General features: G+C 40.7%; 2 protein-coding genes across 2 annotated transcripts; one reads left to right on the forward strand and one right to left on the reverse strand.

The window, feature by feature from the left end:
- Nucleotides 1–1,259: 1,259 nt before the first annotated feature.
- On the reverse strand, nt 1,260–9,171 carry LOC148365623 (uncharacterized). The gene is made up of 6 exons (XM_088336016.1): nt 8,985–9,171; nt 5,816–5,958; nt 5,677–5,744; nt 3,714–3,842; nt 1,856–1,951; nt 1,260–1,775 (listed from the first exon to the last, which is right to left on the reverse strand). The coding sequence occupies exons 1-6, from the start codon at nt 9,093–9,095 to the stop codon at nt 1,708–1,710; spliced, it is 615 nt and encodes a 204-aa protein (XP_088192142.1). The 5' UTR covers nt 9,096–9,171; the 3' UTR covers nt 1,260–1,707.
- A 5,818-nt stretch (nt 9,172–14,989) lies between these two features.
- Nucleotides 14,990–20,964, forward strand: LOC148365624 (uncharacterized). The gene is made up of 6 exons (XM_088336017.1): nt 14,990–15,197; nt 15,264–15,406; nt 15,477–15,541; nt 20,378–20,515; nt 20,588–20,686; nt 20,758–20,964. Exons 1-6 carry the CDS (start codon nt 15,093–15,095, stop codon nt 20,781–20,783), a joined length of 576 nt encoding a protein of 191 aa, XP_088192143.1. The 5' UTR covers nt 14,990–15,092; the 3' UTR covers nt 20,784–20,964.
- The last annotated feature ends 2,865 nt before the right edge of the window (nt 20,965–23,829 follow it).

Raw genomic sequence — 23,829 nt, forward strand, 5'->3', positions numbered from 1 at the left:
AAAACTAAAAACCTGGTGAAAGGCTAGGCAAAAAAAGAAAAAAATAGCCCTATACGGTCACTTTGAGTCTCAGTAGTTTGCATTATTATTATTTGTGGCTTTTAGCAATTGTTTCTTGTTGCACAATAGAATAGAACATCTAGGGGTCAAATAATAGACAATATCCCTTTAAAATAAACAAAAGTATCTACTATATTTATTTTGTCTTATCAACAGGAATGGAGTGACCAATCCTTTACCGATCCAGTTCTTTTATTACCTGTAAGGGAGAGCTTCGTTTGGGTGAAAATTGTGTATCAAAAGTCCTAAGGACATTACCTCTTGGCATGTTTGTATTTGTATCTGTGAGTACTGAAGAGTCCTGTCCTACAAAGTAGGCATTGAATTTAATTGACTTGAACTTTCATTTTAGGGGTGAGGGCCTAAAACTGTCATCCTGAGGGTCGTAAGCTCTAGGGACAGATGTTTGAGACCCTTGCCCCAAAGGATTTGTGCTCTAGTGCAGTGGTTCTCAACTGGTCTGAATTGAGGACCCACCATTTCACACTAAAGACAAGCTGCATACCAAATCACCAAAAAAATTAACTTCTCCACTTTATTGAGTAAAAGGATTTTGAAGTTTAAAGTACTGCTGATGTAATATAATACATTCACTTTTTTTTTTCATAAAAGAGTACCAGAAATTATTAAAACTGTTTGAAAATACCCACATACTAAAATAAATGTGTCCCCAAAATATAAAAAAAGTGTGTACCCTAACAACAATAATGTCTTAATTATGTAGACAGTAAAGGTCAATATATACTGGTAAAGAAAAAAAAATACTGTATAACATTTTTAAACCACTTACTTTTCAGCAATGCTTTAACGGCAGACACTCGCGCAATACTTTCGTATTTCGAAATCTTTTCTTTCTTTGACTCAATCGTTGTTGTCGCTATTGTCCATGTTTCCTTCCCCTTATCACTCACATTTTTGGGACAGAGAAGGGAAAGAAAATAAACAAAATCACAATAAAATGAGATGTGGTCCCACTCAAACACAATTGGGGCGTTGGGGATTGACTAAATACGAAGACAAGATCGAGCAGGGCGTAATGGCCATCTCCTGTGCAATTGACCATCCATTTTTATTCTTTAGGCCTGCGACCCACTGATAACGGGTCCGCCACCCACTTTTGGATCCCGACCCACCAGTTGAGAAACACGGTTCCAGTGACAACAAGGTCCCAAATGTACAAAACCACAAAGCAAGAGTGATTGATTGATCAATTTTTTATTGCCTTTTCTATGAAGGTGGCTAGAATAGAACTATTGCACACAGAAGAGAGTTGCGTTGTTTTATTAAACTACGACTAAGCAGTGTAAGCAGTAGCTCAGGAGGTAGAGCGCTCGTCTTGGGAAGTGTCCTTGGGTAAGACACTGAACCCCTAATACCCCCAATAAGCAGGTTAGCGTCTTACATGGCTGCAATACAAGGCCGCTATTGGGAAATGTGAAGCACACTGTAAAGCGCTTTGGGAAGTCATCAACTTGAAAAGCGCTATAGAAATGCAGATCATTTCAATTCATTTCATTACTTAAAGGAGGATTCCGAGCTGAGGAAATTTACGCACAAAACTCCCATTTACATGTAAATAAGGTTACACTATTGCACAAAGTCACACAAGAATATTTATCATGTCTCGTATCGTATCAGCACTACGTTTTACTTGGCAGAACCAGTCGGCTCTTCTCCTCCGTCGGTTTCAGCCTTCCTGTCATCTGGACACAGATCTGAAACGAAAATCGAGCGATGCTGGAGGAATCCTTCGAATCTCACGAGATATGGAACAAACATAAAACGATGAGTGCACCTGAGTCAAGGAAGTAGAACTCTGCAGGGAAATTAAGACAAGCGGCCTGGTTCTTGAAGGTCTCCAACTCGGAAGACTCCAGCTTACCTGTTCGGGCTTTGAAGGGCAACAAGAGAGGAATGTCGGGATTAGAACATGAAAAAAATATAAAAATATCAATAAATATATCGAGAACTGGGGCGGCACGGCGTATGGGTGGTTAGCGCACAGCCTCACAGTGCAGAGGTTCAGCGTTCAAGTCCAGCTACCACAGCCTCCCCGTGTGGAGTTTGCATGATCTCCCCGTGCCTGTGTGGGTTTCCTCCCATATTCCAAAAACATACCCATCCTTCCATCCATTATCTACACCGCTTATCCTCAGTAGGGTGGCGCACATCCCAGCTATTTTCAGGCAGTGGGCATGGGACACTCTGAACTGGTTGCCAGCCAGTTGCAGGGCACACAGAGACAGACAATTCACTCACTCATTCACACCTAGGGACAATTTGGACCGGCCAATTAATCTGACATGCCTGTTTTTTTAATGTGGGAGGAAACCGAAGTGCCTGGAGGGAACCCATGCAAGCCTACTGCCCAAGGACAGTTGAGATGGGCTCCAGGACCCCCACAACCCTACTGAGGATAAGCCGTGCAGATAATGAAGTGAACTGAAGTTAGTTGATGTTTTTCAGATTATGTTAAATAGCTGAAGGACTGATTATTGACTACACATTATTTTAATTAAAATAGAGTCACAGATTTATTTTCTAACATGTCTGCACTGCTTATTGTAAGCCACTTAAAAGATCTTAAAGGGACAGCGAGTATTATTTGACCTCTAGATGTTGCTGTATTGTGTAGTGCACCCGAAAACGAGGAGGAACACAAACGACGGAGACTCAAAGTGACCAAACCGCACCATTTTTCTTTTTGTTTTCTCTCACAAGGTTTTCGGGTTCCCGCAGCAGCAAGATGGTGGACAATGATAGCTCCCTCCAAGTGAGGCTCATGCTGTGTTAATAAAAGCAAATCTTTTAACCCACAAGCAGTAAAAAAATAAAGAAGTCAAGTTAATGTGATATTCGTGTATTTTTAGCTTGTTATTTAAATCAATATACGGTACATAGCTTCTCTTAATGAATGGATGATTTTTACCACCAGGTCATTTAAAGGGGCTGTGTGTAATATTTGACCACTAGTTGTCGCGCAACCGAAAACAAGTGCTAAAAAGCAAGAAGAAGCATACCAAGTACAGAGACTCAAACTGAATGATAAGTTTACTCTTTGTCTAATATTGGAAACCTGTAAAGAAGATTGCGTAGGATTCCAGTTTGTTATATCGACTGTAATGAACTGTTTACATCATTGTCACTATCGGCCAATCATTTTGCTGTTCTTTATGGCGGATCTGCTTTGATAACTTAGGCGATTTTATAAAAAGAAACAGCTCAGGGGAGGGCTTTTAGAACAGGTTGGAATCTTTTAACTCAGAGTTGGTTTCTCTCCCTGTTCAAAATCAATTGATGTCTTCTCTCCTTGCTTGAGTGTCTACTAAACTTTAAACTGCCCTTTTTTCTTTTCATTTTTTTTGCACTGTGAACTCCCTCTCCGTGTGCCAAGTGTTATGTAAAAAATAACCACGTTGAACCTGCGAGTATTTTGAAAAATGTGTGATGATATACCAGTAATAGTCAATGTATTTTTGCTTGTATTTGAAGTCAGTAGTGTTTTTTAAATGGAAGATGGGGTTTTGTTTCATAACTTGGAGGCTCTAAATAATTCACACTGTCTGTTTATGATATAGAACATGCAAAGTCTGCAAAGTAGGTTACTTATTCTGCCTTTTTTCTGCAGTAATGAAGCTTAATAAAACACCTACTAAAGAGGAAAAGGTATCGGCCCTTGGATTTGCCATCCGGCAAGAGTGTTGTGTCTTCAGACAGGAGGCAGTCGGAGCACGTGGCGTAATATTTCCCCTCATGATAGGAAGTGTGGTTGTTGATGTTGACTGCGTTGACATGGAAAAAATAAAACATCGGCTTACATAATAATGACAAATATTTCTTTCATACGCCACTTCAATGAAACAATCCAGTGAGGTCCTCGGGAGTAAAAATACAGTAATGATAAATATAGCATATTAATCCTCTACAGGACACACTGTTTGTTTTCCAGATTTTTGTAATAACAACCCTGTAAGACCCAGATATAAAAAACATACATTCTTTTTTTCCCCAGTCAATTCATTATACCTGCAACTTATGGAACAGTCACACTTTCCTTTTTACACAGCGATCTGACAAGACTTTTGCTTTTTATTCCACACCAAGCACACGACTTTTGTGGCTCTACTTAAGATTTCACTCCTCTTTACTTTCTGCGCTTGCTCGCTTACCGGTCTTAATTGGGTGGGAAGGACTTGCATGAAACAAAAATATTAGGATCGATATATATTTTAGTTTGAATACAGTCTAAAAAAATCATGTATATATGGTGTATATAATGTAAAGTATAGGATGTAATTAAACACAATTGGTAGCTTTTGGAGATTTGTTTAATTTTCTTAAGCTTAATGAGAACGTTATAATACTACTTGTAAATGATAAATCCAGTTTCTAGTCCAAGGTTTGTGGATTGTAAATGGTCTGCATCTCGGGGCCAGACTTAAGTGCAAATTTCTCACCCAGAATGATTGTGTATCTGAACAATAGCACACAATGAAGAGAGTCAGCAACAAAAAACATTCCTACCACTTTTTGGGAGAAAATAAACTGTCGTTATTTAACGACATTGGGTCAAGGTTAAAAATGAGTAAAATATACACACTTCCGACCTTCAAAACTTTTGAGTTTGTGCTACAACAATAAATCAAAAAGTAATTGAAAATAAGTTGATTAAAACACCCGTAACACTTTTTGTAATGAAAATAAAATGGATGAAGTGGAAATCTACAGTGGCATTCACTATAGACACCTGGTGGGTGCTAAAGCACCTGCTTCTCCAGCTTCTCATTAAACTGTGCCCTTTTGGAAATTGTCTGATATTGTTTTTGGATAATACATACAAAATTCAATAATGACAGTTTATTTTTTTGTCAAAAAAGTTGCATCACAACCCTGGTGCAACCCTAACCCCATAAGTAAAGTCAAGACATGTGTATTTGTGGCGCCCTTAATCACAAGGAGTCTCAAAGGGCTGCACAGACTACAGATTATTGCAAACTACAGACTATTATTACACTATTCCCTGATCTAAAACCCACATGAGGGCAAGGAAAAACTCAAAAACCCCAACATGAGGTAAATGAAGAAACCTTGAGAAGGGACCTCACATGAGGTAATCCCCCTCCCAGGACGACCAGGCTGCAATGGATACACAGATATTAACAACAGGAAATATAGGTCACTCATAAACTAGAGAATAGAAGTGTGTTTTAAGCTTATATTTAAACATTTCTACTGAGGTGGCAGCTCGAATCTCAGGGGGAAGAGCATTCCACAGCACCCGGGCCCAAATGGAGAACGCCCTCGAACCTGCGGTTCTCTTCTTAGTTCTTGGGATCACTACTAGACCAGCGTTTTCAGAGCGAAGGCTCCGGACCGGAACATAGGGGGAAATTAAGGATACAGTTTTGCAGCATACCATAAGAATGAAAGTTTTACTTTGCTGCCAGACTAATTTTACTTAACAAGTAAATTTATTTCTATATTTGGCAGGATTTTGTGTCCAACAGATCAGGTGAATATTTCCTCCGATCATTGAGATTGTTTGAAACATCACAAAAAGCTAATGAAATATTCAAAAAGGAGTAATGAAGGAAGAGGAAGCGAGGTGATACGTACAGGTAGTGTGACTTGTCATTCCGGTGACGGTAACATCCGCAGACCCCTGAAGACATTTATTGTCATTCCTGGTTTTATTTTGAAAAAAAGTGGGTTAATGACAGAGTAGCAAGAATGTCAGGAATTGTGATTTCCTTACAGACGATCTGCCCAGTAGAGGGAGATACTCCCGCTTTGGGACGAAGGCGAAAGTTCGATCCACGAGCTGTTAGCTGCTACCAGGTCGCTCTTCAGGCCTGGTTCGTCCCACGAGCCCACGTGCAGAATCCATTTCCCGAAGATCTGACGCACAACAGCAAAACCACATGCTAAGTCAGAGGCTCTTTTTTAACACCTTTATGGATGTAAAATACACTGAGAAATAGTTAAAACACGTCCGAATTTCATATGAGAAAGATAAGTCATGCGAGGTAGAAGAAGGATCAGGCCTCAAAAATCCAGGAAGACCTTATTCAGACCCATGGGTATTAAAGCCAAACCCTGCCTGGGCCCGCCCAAATGATTACATTTGTAAGGCCGGGCCTGAAATTTCCTATTCTATTTGTGAGGACTCAGGAGGAGAAGAGGTGGTGATCATAACTAACTAAACCCATTCATTTATCCATTATGTGTGCCGTTTATCCTCACTAGGGACACGGGGTGCTATAGCCCATCCCAGCTATCTTCAGGCAGTGGGCAGGGGACACCCTAAACTGGTTGCCGGCTAGTCGCAGGGCACTCAGAGAAAGACAACTCACTCATTCATACACACCTAGGGACAATTTGGAACAGCCAATTAACCTGACATGCATGTTTTTGGATTGTGGGAGAAAACCAGAATGCCTGGAGGAAAACCAGGAAGGTATGGGGAGAACATGCAAACTATGCACAGAGAGGATACGTTAGCTGAAATTGAAAACAAACTAAAGCCTTTGCCTTGTAAAAATCCAAAGTAAACACCTATCCCTCCATTATCCGCACCGCTTATCCTCCATAGGGTCACGGGGATGCTGGAGCCCATCGCAGCTATCTCGGGGTGGGGGTCAGGAGACAACCAAGTTAAACAATACCGTATAAATATTTACATATTTTATATTTCTTCGACTGCAGAAGTTAAGTTAACCTACAATTTTTCATCATTGATGAATTTTTTTAAGAGTTTATAGGAACATTTTAAGGTCGTCCGTCATTCTGACGCGTTAAAAATTAAGGCCATAGACCACAGCAGCAGTACATCCTTAAGAATCTAGCATGGCACTTTTTTTAAGTCACTTAATTTCTATTGTGCTTTTTCTCATTTTTTTAAAACATGCAGCAAACAAAAAAACAAAACAAAGGGGAGAGAAAAGTAAATAAATATGAAAAGATTGCAGTGTTAGGTTGTATCTTCCATGCCCAAAATCCAGCTCATTAGTGGTGTCCTTATCTTTCCTGTAGTCCATCCATTTTTACCATTTGTCCATAAATTGGGTCTCCTGTATTCCTATTCAAAATGTGGTCCTTTCCACTACTGCTCCACCGTGGGGATTTTGTTTATATCATAATCTTGTTATTTCTTTCTGCCAGCTGTTGGAATGATTTTTTTTTTACCAGATATTGATATTTTTGCTGTAATATTATTCCGTCATATTCCCTAAATAAAAGCACCTTGAACTTTTTGCTTTTACCACAATAGTCTTTAAAACCAAACACAATTTGTCCCAGTAATCTTGTATATTTGGACACATTCAAAATATGTCCATGTGGTCAAGGTCTTTCTCTCCAAATGTTCTCCAGCGTGGTTGTAGAACCTCCAGAAAACTTTTTGGCAAAATTTTGGGCATTAAAAAAAAATCAGAACAGGTTCTTACAGTATTCCTCAGAATCCGGGAGCTAGTGGATGTGAACTGTGTTTTAGAGATATTCCACCACTTGTCTTCTGTTATATTTTAATCATTCTCCTTTTTTATTGTATTTTTCGTTCATCCATTTTGGCCTGGTCATCCTGGAAGGGGGATTATTTCATGTGCAGTCCCTTCTCTAGGTTTCTTCATTTTCCTTATGTTAGATCTTTGAGTTTTTCCTTGCTCTCGTGTAGGTTGTAGATCAGGGGATGTTGTAATAATAGTCTGTGGTTTGCAACAATCTGTGGTCTGTGCAGCCCTTTGGGACTCTTTGTGATTAAGGACTATACAAATAAACATGACCTGATTTGACCTGACTTTTCCCATTTACTTTAAATATAGAGTGATGAATGCCCACTACAAGCCTGACCCGGATGAACTGATTGACATTTTAGGCCCGTCCCGCAATTATGCTTAAGGTCTAACCTCTAATGCAAAGCGGAACTAAAATCAAAGCTAAAAACAGTAAAGCTACCGTCCGCAAATTAGTACATATAATATCATCGTTAATTATGTACAATTGCAGAACAGTAAAATTAAATCTCACTAAAAAGAAAAGTTTGTTTTGAAGTGTTAATAGACTTTTTTAGCCTAGATCAGTGGTTGGCGTAGTTTTGAGTGCCTGGCCGCATTCGGTTAAAAAAAAACACAGAATTTATTTTCTTGATCCGACACCTACAATGTAATGCATTAGGAAAATAATATCCAATTTGTAACACAAAATATCAATCAATATATATGCAAATGTCTACATATGCATACTTTCTGACTTTGTTTATTAAAAGCCCATTCATCGAATTGCTTTATTTGGTTATTTGAGCATATCTAATAAACACACACGATGAATGAGCTGACAGGGGCTGCAATGATGACACAGACCAGTAGATGGCGGTCCAAATTAAAAAAAAAAGATATTTTTTCATACAGCTCCTTTAAACAGCACATCTGTGATTTCTATATGAAGTCAAAACACATAGGGAAGGTTTATTTCCTTAAATATTCTCTGGGTGATAAAAATAAATACATCTGCAAATACAGCCACAGTGGGTGGGTTTCTATGGGAATGGCGCTTAGCTTTGGTGTCATCTAGTGAACTTATTTAAAACTGCAGGTCATCGTTTTACGTTATGCCTCTTATTTTTATATTGTGCTTCGCTCTGCTTTTTTTCTCCACCTAGATTAAATCCGTCGGCAGCTTCTTGATCCGTCCTGCTGGCTGTTGTTTGCCAACCCTTGGTCTAAGATGTAGTCTATAGTTCTCACTGTAATCTTGTAAAGTCGAAGTACATCTATCAAACTTGCAATTATACAAAACTTGATTTCCCTCCACACAAAAAGAACATGCACGTTTTTTGTCACCACTGGCACGGGAGGGCAAAATACAGTTAAACAAAATAACTATAGAAAAGCTTTTTCCAGTTTTGAGGGGAAAAAAACTATACTCACCGGGCTGTGGTTGTCCAGCTGCAGAGGTTTAACCAGCTCCTTGCAGTCAGGTTGGGAAGCGGCGCAAAAGGAGATGAAAGCGAACAGAACGGCCAGCAAGCGGGCAGACATGGCTTCCCACACAAGACCACTCACGACAAAGTGCGAAGATGTTAGGGAAAACGTTTGCAACTTGTGCCCTGGCCATGTGTTGTGTAACTTTGGGCTGCAAGACACACACACTCTCAAACAAACACACACTGATGGATTTGTTGCCCAGTCATCCAAACCGGGCATCCAATGTCCTATTCATCCTGTTATGCAACGTCCAACTGACAGCATATGAAAAGAGAGCTGCTCTGAGCACACCAATTCGTCTTGGGAAACTTTGGGCCTTTCTAGAGCCCCCTACACATCAATTGTCAGTGGGTGTTGGGACCACTGCTAGAACTAACAGCATTACGCAACGTCGTTATTATTTCAGAAACAGGGCACTCTACTTATTTACAATGCCGTTACGACGCCATTACCGTTTCTGATAGTCGATAGTGGTGCGTTTCGGCTGCAGATGGCCAACGCTGTCATGCTTCTGCACATCTGAGGCTGTTTTCAGCGGCACGGTTTTCCACTCTCCTCCGAGTTGTTTACTTCACATCTTTTCAGATCATGTCAATATTCAAAATAGCGACTACCATATAGTCAAATAGCAAAAAATGTACTAGGGCGCCGAAAGAAAAGGCGATTTGAGGGCTGATTCGTGAAAAATTTGAGCACCCCGACATGTGTCGTTCACACATCGAAACCAAGTGAATAAAGGGCTTCGGCTCCCTACCAATCAACAGCAAAACACGCCTTTTTTCTCTTGTGATTGGTCAATATTTGACTAACTAGTTCGTGCAACGCATGACTACTGTAACACGTTATAGGTAAGATTTTGTAACTCTACTATTGTTCCTAAACGGTGTGTTACCGTGTTATTCCGCTACTTATTAAATGCAGATCCCGAATTGCAGTGTCATCTGATTGATGAATACACTAAAATCTTGCTCTATCGTGGTTTTTTTATCGCTGTTTTGCTACTTTGCCTAATTTAATCGTGCATTGTCTTCTGTATATTCAGATTCAGATTCAGATTCAGATTCAGATCTACTTTATTGTCATTCTAGTACACGTGTATACTGATTGGCTATACAGTTTCCCCGCCACTTTTTTGTGTCAATGGCATTGCATTTTGAGTTGTACACATACAGAAAACAGCATGAGAAACAAACATTACGTACGCGCAAATATTTTTGAGTTTTAAGATTCTCTAAAGCCATAATCTTAGGTGCTCCCTAATGGCTCCATGCTGCTTTAAAAAAATGTTTGGTAACGGAAAAAAAAATCTATAATTTCTGTGGGAGGACAACGGGACACACACACATTCTTGACATTTTCCAATGAATATACTGTTATAGATAGAGGAAGTATGTGTTTCCTTCCTTATAAGGCTTATGTATGGCGTTCGAATTTTGCAGCAACAGACATAATTTTTGTAGGGCTGCAACTTACAATTATTTCAATAATCAATAGACTGCTCGATTATTCTTTCAATTAATCGATAAATTAGATTTTTGAAAAGCATATTTTTAACTTCCAACAGAATATATTATGATAGAAAACAATAAAAAACAAGTTTTGACAAATAGCAATAAACAAAAATGGTCAAATGTGGCTCTTTTAATGTTTTAGGTTACCGACCCCAGCCTGAAGAAAGGTAAAGGCAGTTTTTCATTATGTCCGCATGTTTTTCAATCAAATATTATCTGAAGTAAAAACGTAGTGTCCTGAAATCATATCGTCATTTCCTATCAGCCTCTGCAATACATGCAACCAAATTATTTTCCAAATCACAATTTGACTGTGCCAAAGTTATTTTTTAGTGCGCAGTTCTGAGGTTTTGGGAACCTCCTGCGTGGGTTCAAATCCAGCTACCGGCCTTACTGTGCGGAGTTTGTATGTTCTCCCCGTGCTTGCGTGGGTTTCCTCCGGGCACTCCGGTTTCCTCCCACATTCCAAAGACATGCATTTCAGGTGGATTGGCCGGTCCAAATTGTCACTAGGTGTGACTGAGCGAGTGAGTTGTCTGTTCCTGTGTGCCCTGCGTTTGGCTGGCAACCAGTCAAGGGTGTCCCCTGCCCACTGCCCAGAGATGGCTGGGATGGGCTCCAGCCCCCCCGCGACCCTAATAAGAATAAGCGGTACAGCTAATGAGATGAAAAGAGGTGAGATGAGTATTTCATAGTTTTTTTGTTGTCGCACTGAAAAGTTAATGCAGATGTGTCGACCCAGACGCATAACGTTTTCACACAGGCTTTATTTTGCGATACAGGGTCAGTCATGAGCCGGAATACAAACGCCAGCGATTCGGCGATGGTGTGGCAGAAGAGATCGAAACGGGACAAGGACAGACGGGATCGATACCAGATACAGGCTAAACGAGCAGATACCGGACAGGGCGGGACAGACGGGATCGATACCGGATACTGTTTACACGAGCAGGATACTGGATGGGACAGGACAGATGTGCTCGATACCAGAAACAGGACACAGGATACACGAGCAGATACCGGACAGGACAAGACAGACGAGACGAATACCGGATACACGAGCAAGATAACGGACAGGGCAGGACAGACAGAATCAATACCAAATACTGGAGCAAGATGCCGGACAGGACGGGTCGGACGGTCAAGTCAAAATACAAGTCTTGCAAGATCAGAGGTTTGTTGACGGACCTACAAGGAGAGAATGAGAGCACTGAGTTTAAATAGGAGGGAAGACAATCAGGCAACGAACAGGTGGGCCCAAGTGAGGGCTATGGCAACCGTGACAGCTTGTAATGTACAATTGGTTGTCGCCTGTGTTTTTTAAGGATTCTGTGTTGCTTTACTTTAAATCTGCTTGGTATAAAAGAGGGAAAAATTCACAGTTGAATGAAAAAGATAAAGGCTATTGTAATATAGTAGTGTAATAAATTTTTAAAATGTAATGAATAGGTCCACGTTACATTATTACAGGGATGGCGAACACGTGGCTCTAGAGCCGCATGTGGCTCTTGGCCAATAAGAATGCGGCTCTTTGCCTCATCATATTTTCTATATACCGTGGCTCTTTGCCTTGTTTTATGTTTAGTTTTTTTTTTTTTTTTTTAACTTTTTATTTCTCACACCAATTTTGACAGAGGTTTGATTCCACCATCTTACATCAACACAAAATATATACACTTGACACACTCATAAATAACAGAAGGAACAATAAAGAAGAAAAAATACTATTAATAGAAAAGAAGAATAAATGTTCATACAATACATCCATACAAAAAGAAATATATAAAAAAATAATAAATTAAAATATACACCCCAAAAAAAAAACAAAAACATAATAAATAAATAAATAAATAGGGGGAGGTGATTAGACATCAAGTAAAATTTGTGTGATAGGCTTCCATCTTTTCTCGAATTGGTCAAGTTTCAGTTGAAGTCTTGCAGTGATTTTTTCCATAATGTACATTTGCTTTAATTTGTCTCTCCATTGTTTTATGTCAGGAGGTTGTGGTTTCAGCCAGGACACTGTGATCATTTTCTTTGCTACCAGAAGCATTACCCTTAGTATATATTTCTGTTGACCAGATAGTAATTCTTCTGGCAAAATTCCTATTATGTAAGCCTTTGGGTCCAACCGCAACTCCCAGCCAGTAATTAATTTTATTTCTCTCTGGATACTTCTCCAAAAATGTAATATTACAGGGCAATTCCAGAAAATATGCGTAAAGTCTCCGACCCCCCCACAGTTACGCCAACATAGATTTGAGGTATTTTTATATTTTGAAGTGATAGAGGGTGTATAGAAGAATCGCATTTTTACTTTCCATTCAAACTCCCTCCATGTCGGGCTGTTGGTTATTTTGTGTCCCTCTTTCAATGTTTTTTCCCATTCGTTGTCTTTTATCGCTACATTAGTTTCTTGTTCCCATTTTTCCTTAACTGCCATGTCCTCATTACTGAGATCCATTCTCAGGGCTTTATATAGTTTTGATATAGCCCCCTTTAATGATTGTCCTTTTGTATATGATATTAATAATTCCTCTACCTTAGTTGGCTCCTTACATATTTTCCCCCATTCCTCGTGTTTCTGGAGGTAATGCCTTAGTTGCAAATATTTGTAAAAATCATTTCTGGGTAGGTCAAATTCTTGTTGGAGTTGTTCGAATGATTTCATTGCCTGTGCTTCCAATACTTGGGTAATCAACATCAGTCCTTTTTGGGCCCATTTTTGAAACCCTACCTCCATAACCCCAGGTTTAAAGTCTGGGTTTTTCGCTATTTTGGTAGCCCTATTCACAGATCTTGATATTTTTAATTTTTTTTGTATTGTTGACCAAGTTTTAATAGTTCCTTTAATCCATTCATTCTGGGTTTTTAGTTTCTTCCACCTCGTGACTGATATGTATGGTAACGATTCCACAGGCATATTTGGACAAGATCGCTGCTCCATGTCCACCCATATCGTATCTTTGTCTGTAGTAATCCACAAGATGAGTGCTTTAATTTGAGCCGCCCAATAGTAATATTTAATATTGGGTAGGTCTAGGCCCCCTTTTTCTTTAGGAGCTAACAGGGTTTTGTATTTTATTCTAGGTTTCTTGTTTTGCCAAAGGAATTTTGTTATCAATTTATTTAACATTTTAAATGTGGATGCCGGAATCAGAATTGGAAGGGATTGAAACAGAAATAATAGTCTTGGTAATATGTTCATTCTAATTGTTTCTATCCTTCCGATAAGACTTAAGGGCAAAATTTCCCATTTTTCCAAATCTTTCCTTATTTCTTTTATCAACATTCCATAATTTGCATCAAACAGCTGTGTGGAATGTGGTGTAATGGTCACCCCCAAATATTTAAACCCTTTATTTGTCCATTTAAAATCAAATCTTTCAATCACCTCTGTTGGACATTTTCCTGATATCATCATTGCTATTGATTTGCTCTCATTATTTGAATACCCAGCTACTTCTCCATATATTTTAAGGCTCTCCAACAGTGGTGGTATTGATAACGAAGGTTCCTTCAGCATTACCAACAGGTCGTCTACAAATAATGATATTTTATGTTCTGTTCCTCCTTCATCAAATATCCCCCTTATTTGCTCATTTTGTCTAATTGATTCTGCGAGTGGTTCTATGCTTATTGCAAACAAGAGTGGGCTTAAACAATCCCCTTGCCAGACTCCTCTTTTGATATCAAAGAAATCTGAACAGTGACCATTTACTCTAAGACGAGATTTAGGATTTTTATAGATTATTTTCACCCATTCAACAAATATTTGAGGGAAGCCAAAAGCTATAAGTGATTGATGTAAGAAGCTCCATTTCACCCCATCGAAAGCTTTTTGTGCTTTTTATGTTTAGTTTTATTTGTGTGTATTGAGGGTGGACACTTTCCTTGAAATCAGCACAAGAACAATACTTGTTGGATTAAAAGGAGAGGAGTGTGTTATGGGAAATAATATGTTTTTAATTGTGTGTGTCTGTCTGTCATGGCAGGTCAGTGCGTGGTGCGGCTCTTTGACTCTCACAGTTAAAAATGTCGGCTCTTTGTGTCAAACTTGTTCCCCACCCCTGCATTATTATCTGCAGTATATCAATTAACATATTTGGGAGCCAAAATGAACGTCTCTCTCTTTAGGGAGCCGAGCCAGAAGAGCAGGTTCACTAAAAAGAGCAGGAATTCCCATTACCTATTTGTTGAGCTAACCAATGTTTCCATTTCCAACCTAGTGTCATGCTGGGAAAAGTTGCCCCAAATGAATAGGGAGCCATTGTAATCGGCTCTGTATCAAGTGTGTTCCTTACCACAATGATGCAAATTCTAATCATTAATCTAGGAAAACACCCACAGAAAACGTCCTGTTCTGCACTGTAATCAAACTGCCCTTTGCGCTAGATTTCAAAAAGGCCCGTATCAAGATTTAACAAGAGTCATGGTGACATCCAATCATGTTTGTTCACTCAAAGCTCTCTCTCCTCCGTCACATTCAAACCCATTGACAGTTTTTCTGTCCCCAGCTTCGCGTCCGGTCGTCATCGCCATGTTTCTTTGCTATATTTTGGGTCTGCTGTCCTTTTCCTGCCTGACCTTCTCGTCCGATTTAAATTGCGATGAGCTTGTAATACCTCTGGACAATCGCAGCTTGGTACGTTGTACGCAATATCACCTTTGAGGTCATGTTAACCAACAAAAGTCAAATCTGTCTCCGTAGATTTCCGGAAAATGGATATTTAATGTCGCAACGTCGGACAATATGGATTTCTTGGAAGAGCTTCAAACAGTTAGCAGTTCCTGGATTGAACTTTTACCTGTACCCGACAGCGACAACTTTATAATGACCTGGAGGGACAAAATGTAAGTTCTTTTGACAAGCATAAGGTCAGATTGAATGAGAATAACACTATTAACCGTATGTTTTTTCTAGAAATGGAAATTGCTCTTCTGATAATGTTACCTCCTCTTTCACAAACATCTCTTCAACAGTAAAATGTGAGTACAATCTGATTTAGCAACAGTTGCAGTACAGCATGTGCGGGTGTATTATGCAGTGACGTGCTCTTAGGTTAGTGTCTGGTGATGAAACCTCCATCTCATTTATCATTTGATTGGCCGAGCAATATATAAGCTGAAGCATAAAAAAATGATTGTCTTACCTTAAAGAAGATGTGTGGGATTTGGATCTTTTTGACTCGCCGTTGCCATCTCCTGGCTTGTCATCGTTAAATTTACTGTCGAATATGCTAGTCAAGTCAAGTCCTGTTTATTTGTATATCTCTTAATCACAAGGAGTCTCAAAGAGATGCACAGAACACAGACTATTGTCATGAACCAGAACACGATCAGGGCCCAAACGCGTGATGTTCTCACACAAGCCTTTTATTTTAAGGGAAATGGGGAGTCATGCACGTTAGGCAGCAGTCTGTCGTGAAATGATAGAAAGCCAGAGGCCGAAGAGATCGATACCAATTGCCCGAGTTGATATCGGACGGATGAGGTCGATACCGGACAGGACGGACAGACTGGATTGATACTGAAACACGATATCGAAATAAACAGGACTAACTAGAAGGGAGCGAAACTGGAGGGAATAATAAACAAGACAAAAATAGACGGGAACGTAACTGGAAACTGATATTAAACAGGACAAAAATGAACGGGAACAATACCGGACAGGGAATACCAACAGGAAACAGGACCGGGCCAAAACCCACGTCTTGTGGGGCAGAGGTTCGTTGACGGACTGAGAAAGGAAGAACGAGAGCACTGTGTCACGGGGATTACCAGAACAGAGCAGGGGACCCCAGAGCGTTCGTTACAAGTCTTTTATTTGGGGAAAGAGTAAGGGTTAGCGGGAAACACGATGACCGTCGAACTCAGCAGCAACGTCGTGAAGACAACTTCGGACGACGTAGCCAATCGTAGCGTGGACGGAAGCAGGTTGAGTTTACCGGGACTGAAGAGAAGATCGTAGCTTGGGACGGAAGCAGGTCGGATCGGAGGCAGGCAGGCAGGCAGGCAGAATCAGGTAAACAAGGCACAGGTAATCGGGAGCGTCATACGGGGTACAGATGTGAATCCTCCGACAAGGAGTTCTCCGCGTAACGCGTTTAAAAGGGGAGCATTGACCAATCAGGAAGCACATTCCAGCGCGCCACATGATTACCCCAGGTGACTCCACTTGGGTAATCATGACAGAACCCCCCCCTCAAGGAACGGCTCCAGAAGTTCCCCAGGAAAAAAAATAAAAATAAATTTAACCCAAGACACGTCACAGGGAAACACAGGCAGAATCAGACAGGACAGGCAGAATCAGAAGAGTCCAGACTCAGGGGGGTCGGATTCAGAAGAGTCCAGACTCAGGGGGGTCGGATTCAGAAGAGTCCAGACTCAGGGGGGTCGGATTCAAAAGAGTCCAGACTCAGGGGGGTCGGATTCAGAAGAGTCGGACTCCGGGGAGCGGAAAGGGAACAGACAAGACAGGAGAGGAAAGACGGGACAAAATCAGTACAGGCAGACTCAGGGCAGGCATGGGAGTCGAACAGGCAGGCATGGGAGTCGAACAGGCAGGCATGGGAGTCGAACAGGCAGGCATGGGAGTCGAACAGGCAGGCATGGGAGTCGAACAGGCAGGCTTGGGAGTCGAACAGGCAGGCTTGGGAGTCAAACAGGCAGGCTTGGGAGTCAAACAGGCAGGCATGGGAGTCGTACAGGCAGGCATGGGAGTCGAACAGGCAGGCATGGGAGTCGAACAGGCAGGCATGGGAGTCGAACAGGCAGGCATGGGAGTCATTGCGCAGTCATACAGCCGGAGGTGCCTCAGCCAATTTCGACATGTCGGAAAGGACTTGCCGAACTGCGCATTCTGAAGGTGAATTGCGCTGCTGATTCAGGCTTTGATAGTGGTCAGGGGGCAAATGTACGAACGCGGGGTCCATTCTGGTCGGAGGATTCTGTCACGGGGATTACCAGAACAGAGCAGGGGACCCCAGAGCGTTCGTTACAAGTCTTTTATTTGGGGAAAGAGTAAGGGTTAGCGGGAAACACGATGACCGTCGAACTCAGCAGCAACGTCGTGAAGACAACTTCGGACGACGTAGCCAATCGTAGCGTGGACGGAAGCAGGTTGAGTTTACCGGGACTGAAGAGAAGATCGTAGCTTGGGACGGAAGCAGGTCGGATCGGAGGCAGGCAGGCAGGCAGGCAGAATCAGGTAAACAAGGCACAGGTAATCGGGAGCGTCATACGGGGTACAGATGTGAATCCTCCGACAAGGAGTTCTCCGCGTAACGCGTTTAAAAGGGGAGCATTGACCAATCAGGAAGCACATTCCAGCGCGCCACATGATTACCCCAGGTGACTCCACTTGGGTAATCATGACACACTGAGCTTAAAAAGACGGAAAGCCAATCTGTCAATAAGCCGCAGCTGGCGCCACACAGGCGGGGCCAATTGGGTGCCATGGCAACCGTGGCAACTATTGCAAACTACAGACTACTATTACACTGATCTAAAACTTACATGAGGGCAAGGAAAAACTCAAAAACCTCTGCAAGAGGAAAATGAAGAAACCTTGAGAAGGGACGGCACATGAGGTAATCCCTCTTCCAGCATGACCCGGCTGCAATCTATATTGTCACAGACCAGAAACAGACACAGGACTCAATAGCGCTCGTTTTCTCAGTTTTTATTTGGAAGAGGGAGAGAGTTAAACTTGCTTGCTTGATCCGAGGGCTGACGGACAACAGGAGCGAGCGAGGCGGGAGTGACACTTCCGTGTCGGACGAGGAGGAACGGAGACAGGCGGGAATGGCAAGTCGTTGGCCGGGGCCGGAGATTAAAGGCAGTGTCGAGTTTGTAAGCGAGGTCGTTAGCAGGAGGTAGGCAGGTAAAGGGGCAAAACAGGTCAGGTAACAGGCAGGCAGAACGGGCAAAGTCAGGTCCGGAAACGGGTCGGTAACAAAGATCGGGCAAGAAAAACGGAGTCGGACGAGAAGGCTAACTGAGCAGAAGGCAACAGTTCGCAACAATCTGACAGCCACCAAGAGTAAGCCGGGTGTTAAAAAGGGAGTGTCCACCCATTAGCTGTCAGGGCTGTTGGCGCAAATCAAGCCGCCGCAGGTGCTCCAAATTGGCAATCACGACATATATATGCTACTGTATACCCTAAATATAATGCACAGACGAAATTACTTCCTGTCACCCTGCGTGCAAACATGCAATAAATAAGACACAAAAACAAATAAAACCATGTTAAAAAAAGTAAGCATATAAAAATATATAAATAAACAGAATTAAACATTTGCAAAGCATGCCCCGGAATCTACATAGACAATTCAGGTCACATTTATTTGTACAGCCCTTGATCATGAAATGTCTTAGGCCACCATCACACCATCCCCCTGGTCCGAACCCAACATGCAGGCAATCATTGCTCTTATCCAGGACTGGCCCCAGCCTTCATGGGCCCTTTATTACCTGATCATTTGCATACCTACTAGAACTTATTCCCTGTTCTAGTCCAGGGATGTGCAACTATTCGGAGTCAGGGGCCGCATGTGACATGTTATACTTCTTTTAAATAGATAAGTTTCATCAAATTGGTTTTGAAACGGCCACAATTAGAGCAAAATAGTATATTGGGTCCTTGTTTTAAGCACTTCATTTGTTATTTAGTTTTGAAGTATTGTTGTAGTTTCTTTTTTAGTATTTCTGAAGTCGGATTTTTATTGTAGTTCTGCAGTTTTTTGTAGTGTTACTGTAGTTATATATTTGCACTAATTTTGTAGCATTTCAAAAGTAATTTTGATTTAGTATTTCTATACTAGTATTTTTTTTGTATATCTGTAGTACTTCTGTTGTATTTTTGAAAGTTGATTTTTGTTGTTGCATATCAGTAGTAAATTGGTAGCATTATTACCGTTGTTTTATAATTATAGTATTTTTGTAGTATCTCTGTTGTATTTTGTAGTATTTCCATTTTATAATGTTTATTGTATATCTGTAGTATTACTGTAGTTTTTTGTAGAACAGTGTTATTGCAGTTTTATTTTTATGATATTTCCATAGGAGATTTTTTTGGTAGCATCGCTATAGGTGTAATTTGCAGTATTCCTATTGTAATCCTATTGTAGTAGTATTTTCTTAGTTATGTTTCTCTAGTAGTTTTTATATCATAGTATTATGTATTGGTATTCTTTTAGCATTTCATTAAAAATATAATTGATGTATTTCCAAAGCAGTAGTATTTTCCTATTTTTTGTAGTATTTCCGCATAGTAATACTGTAGTAGTATTTTTGTAGTCATCCTATACTATGTTTTTATTTTCAGAATGAAAGTAAAATAATATATGAGTTCCCTGTTTTTAAGTACTATATTTGATATTTAGTGTTGTAGTTATTGTGCAGTATTTTTATTGTATTTCTGTAGAAGTATTTTTGAGTGGACTCACAAAGTGACAATGTGGACAGTGTTGTTGGTTTAAGATCAGGCAATGGTGTAATTGTAATCCTGAGCAGTCACATTTTGGCGATTAAAGCCTATGTAAATAAATGTGACTTGACTTGACTTGTGTTGGTGGCAAAAAGGGTAAACACTCTTGGGGGCCCCCTAGTGGTTGCGATCGCTTAATTTGCTGCTCTCCACCGTATTCTGCGTTATGAAAGGCGCACTTTCAGATTTCTGGCCAATTTAGGGTGTACACTATAGATGTAAAATATGGTATTTTAGATTTTATACTTACATGATGACAGGTGAGGCAGAGCCTCACCTTGCCTCCCCAGCCTGCACGCCACTAATACCTAACCACACATCTTTCCTCATTCTAGCTCACTACATGACGCCTGAGGAAATACACAACGAGGTATACCTGAAGACATGTTCGGACTGCCTCCTCTTGGTTGACACCATGACTTTGAACATCCCTGATTCAGAACCTCTAAGCGGCCGCTTCTTTGCACTCCTAAGTGAGTCCGCATGCGCCTTTTTCAGTCCTGTAAGTTGATCCAAAATTGAAACGATGTCTGCGTCCTCAATAGCTAAATCAGGAACTTTAGATGATGCCAAATTGGAGGTTTTCAAGAAACAGGCTGCTTGCCTTCAGTTCACCCAAGGCTTGCACTTTGGAAACAGCACGGGTATGAAATATGCTCCCGTTCTTCCATTCTAATAGTGACACTATTTTAAAGGCTTCATCTTTCTTTTTCAGATTTGTGTCCAGAAGACGACTGGTAAAGTGACGGAGGAAATAAATCCTACTCCCTTTATACATTTCCCAAGTTTGATGAATTATTTCAAATAACTCCAATTTTGTTATGAGAATTTTATGTTGAAAAACATGGGTGAGTCTTTCCTTACATGCTCCTGTCTCAAATGTGATTACGTCAATTGATTAAAGGCTTGAAAAAAATGCAAATCACATTCCTGTTTTGTTCAAAGAGTCAATACCCGCACAGGGACCCAGGCGTGTAACATTTTCACACAAGCTTTATTTTAGGGGAAAAGGGCAGTCATACGCGTGAACACAAACGCCAGGGATGCGGCGATCGCTGGGCGGAAGAAGTGAGACAGAGAAGTCAGAGGCAGACGAGATCCAGGCCGGACAGAACAGATGGGATCGATACAAGGCACACGGGTAGATACCGGATACTGGAGCAAGATACCGGACAGGATGAGACAAACAAGGTCGATACCGGATACCAAAGACTGGAGCAAGATACCGGACAGGACGAGACCGACGGGATTGATACTGGATACCGGAGACTGGAGCAAGATACCGGAGAGGACGAGAAAGGCGGGATCGATATCGGAGACTGGAGCAAGAAACGGGACACGATGAGACAATCGGGGTCGATACCGGATACTGGAGACTGGAGCGAGATACCGGGCAGAAGGAGACAGACAAGATCGATATTCGATACTGGAGCAAGATACCGGACAGGAGGAGACAGACGGGATTGATATCGGATACTGGAGATGGGAGCAAGACAGGACGAGACAGACGAGGTCGATGCTGGACACTGGAACAAGATACTGGGCAGGACGAGACAGGCGGGATCGATACCGGATACTGGATACACGAGCAGTATACCGGACAAACAAAGTCAAAACAAAAGTCATGCAAGTGCAGAGGTTCGTTGACGGACTGACAAGGAGTGAATGAGAGCACTGAGTTTAAGGCAACGAGCCGCAGCTGGCGCCAAACGGGCGGGGCCAAGTGAGGGCAATGGACAACTGTGACACAAAGCCCATCATTTAGGATTCATCTTGCCAAGTGTTCAATGTAGTCAAATCAGAGGTGGAAAGAGTAGTCAAATAGGGCATTAGGGATTCAGTGTCTTGCCCAAGGACACCTCGATATATAACACAGAGGAGCCAAGGAATCAAACCTGTGACCTCTTGATCCTAAGACGAGCGCTCTACCTCCTGAGTTAATGCCACTAATGCCGTTTATTTTAAACAACCATTAAATCAGATCATCGAATCATCAAAGTCCATCCTATTGACAATAAATTTAATTTAAAAATAGATTAAGATAATCAAGGTAAATTCAAGTACTTTATGAAACAATAAAAGAAGAACAGTATAAATAAATCAAGCACAAGTAGCCCCAGTACTTTTTGAACAGGCTCTGCAGGCAGAACAACAAGCTAGCTCATGAACTTATATAGAATATTTGTGTCTGTGACTGTGAGGAAAAAAGTGAAGAATGAAGAAAAAGATAGGAGAAAAATATAAATAAATAAGTTTTGGGGGGTCTCCTTAAACTGTATATTACCAATAATACTATGTTAACATTATGCACAAAATGAGTGAATCATTTAAAAAACTTCTATTACTATAACAACTAAATTACAGCAGCACGAATATTTTTCACTCTACCACAAGATGTCGCTGTGTCGTGCAACTCATTTAAACTTTGAACTTTCGTTTCTACGAAGCAACTTTAATGTCAGCTTCAAGCATCTCAGAATCTCTGAAAAACACACAAGATGTTATTAGAAATGTTATGTAAAAAATACTGACCATTCAGTGCAACAACAAATAATATACTGTGCTAATTAGGCCGGTTCTTTCGCGCACGACACATCACTAATGCATGGTCCGCTACTGAGACAGTTGCGTTGAGAAGTAACGGGTTCAATGACGCCTAATGTAGCGGAGTAAGAGTACAGTTTCTTCTTCGCAAATCTACTCAGTTAAAAGCAAAAAGTAGAGTGATTTAAAAGTACTCCTAGAAATGCAACATTTCTCGAAACTTACTCAAGTAAATGTAACGGAGCAAATGTGACTTGTTACTTCCAACCTGATTCAAAATGGTACAAAATAATACAAACCTTGCCAAAGCAATCAAAACCTGTCCGGAAGTTTTCTGGTAGACAATAATTTACTCACACACGTGACTTATTTGACTCAATGTACCATTTCCCCCTGATTTAACAGTAAAAGATTAGAGTTGAAACTAAGTAAGTATTATTTAGCACATAACAGGAGTAAAAATAAGTTTCACTCATTAAAAAAACTACATTGATTTTATATACAAGCAAAAACACATGAACAATCATATTAATGTGCATTTTAAAATAAATAAGAAGGTTGAAAAAATGTGCTTCACCTAAAAGTAACTGACATATTTGTCCGACATCTTGCTGTACAGGTACCCAAAAACCTCAAACGGTTGGGCCAAAAAAATGAGAAGTAAAATGGTGCGTTTTGGTCACAGTGAGTCGCTGTAGTTTGTATAATTCTCTGATATTTTTAGCACTCTTTTGCGGTTGCAGCACACAATAAAGCAACATCTAGAGGCAAAAATACATGAACTATTATAGCAAAATCATAGGTCGAGAAGTTTGTATTTCTTTTACATTGTGAAATTCCTGCTTAAGGAGGCGCCATGTTTGTTGTCATGGTGCCATGCTATCACTGGTCCTTGCTCCTTCCAGACAACATAGTGCCATCTAGTGGTCAAATATTACACACCGGGGCTTTAAAACTGCGTTACTTATACTATACAGTTTACCTTGAGCGTTAAAACAGCTTTATCACTGAGTTAATGCTGTTTAACCCCAGAGTAAGAGAAGCTTTAAACTATTTAACTTTGACAGCACGTAGGAAAGGGCCCATTTCGGATAAAGACATTTCATCTATGACCAGCAGGAGGTGCTGGGTGTACCTTGTGTATTGTATTTGTATGTTTTTTTTTCTTCTGTGGTCTGTTTCTTTCGGTCAAACATGTGCTGTGTACCTGGATATGTTCAAAAGGTTAACTCTGAAGCTTAAA

This window comes from Urocampus carinirostris, chromosome 5 (genome assembly GCF_059441175.1).
Source record: "Urocampus carinirostris isolate Australia breed hairy pipefish chromosome 5, RoL_Ucar_1.0, whole genome shotgun sequence".
In the NCBI taxonomy this organism is placed as follows: domain Eukaryota; kingdom Metazoa; phylum Chordata; class Actinopteri; order Syngnathiformes; family Syngnathidae; genus Urocampus; species Urocampus carinirostris.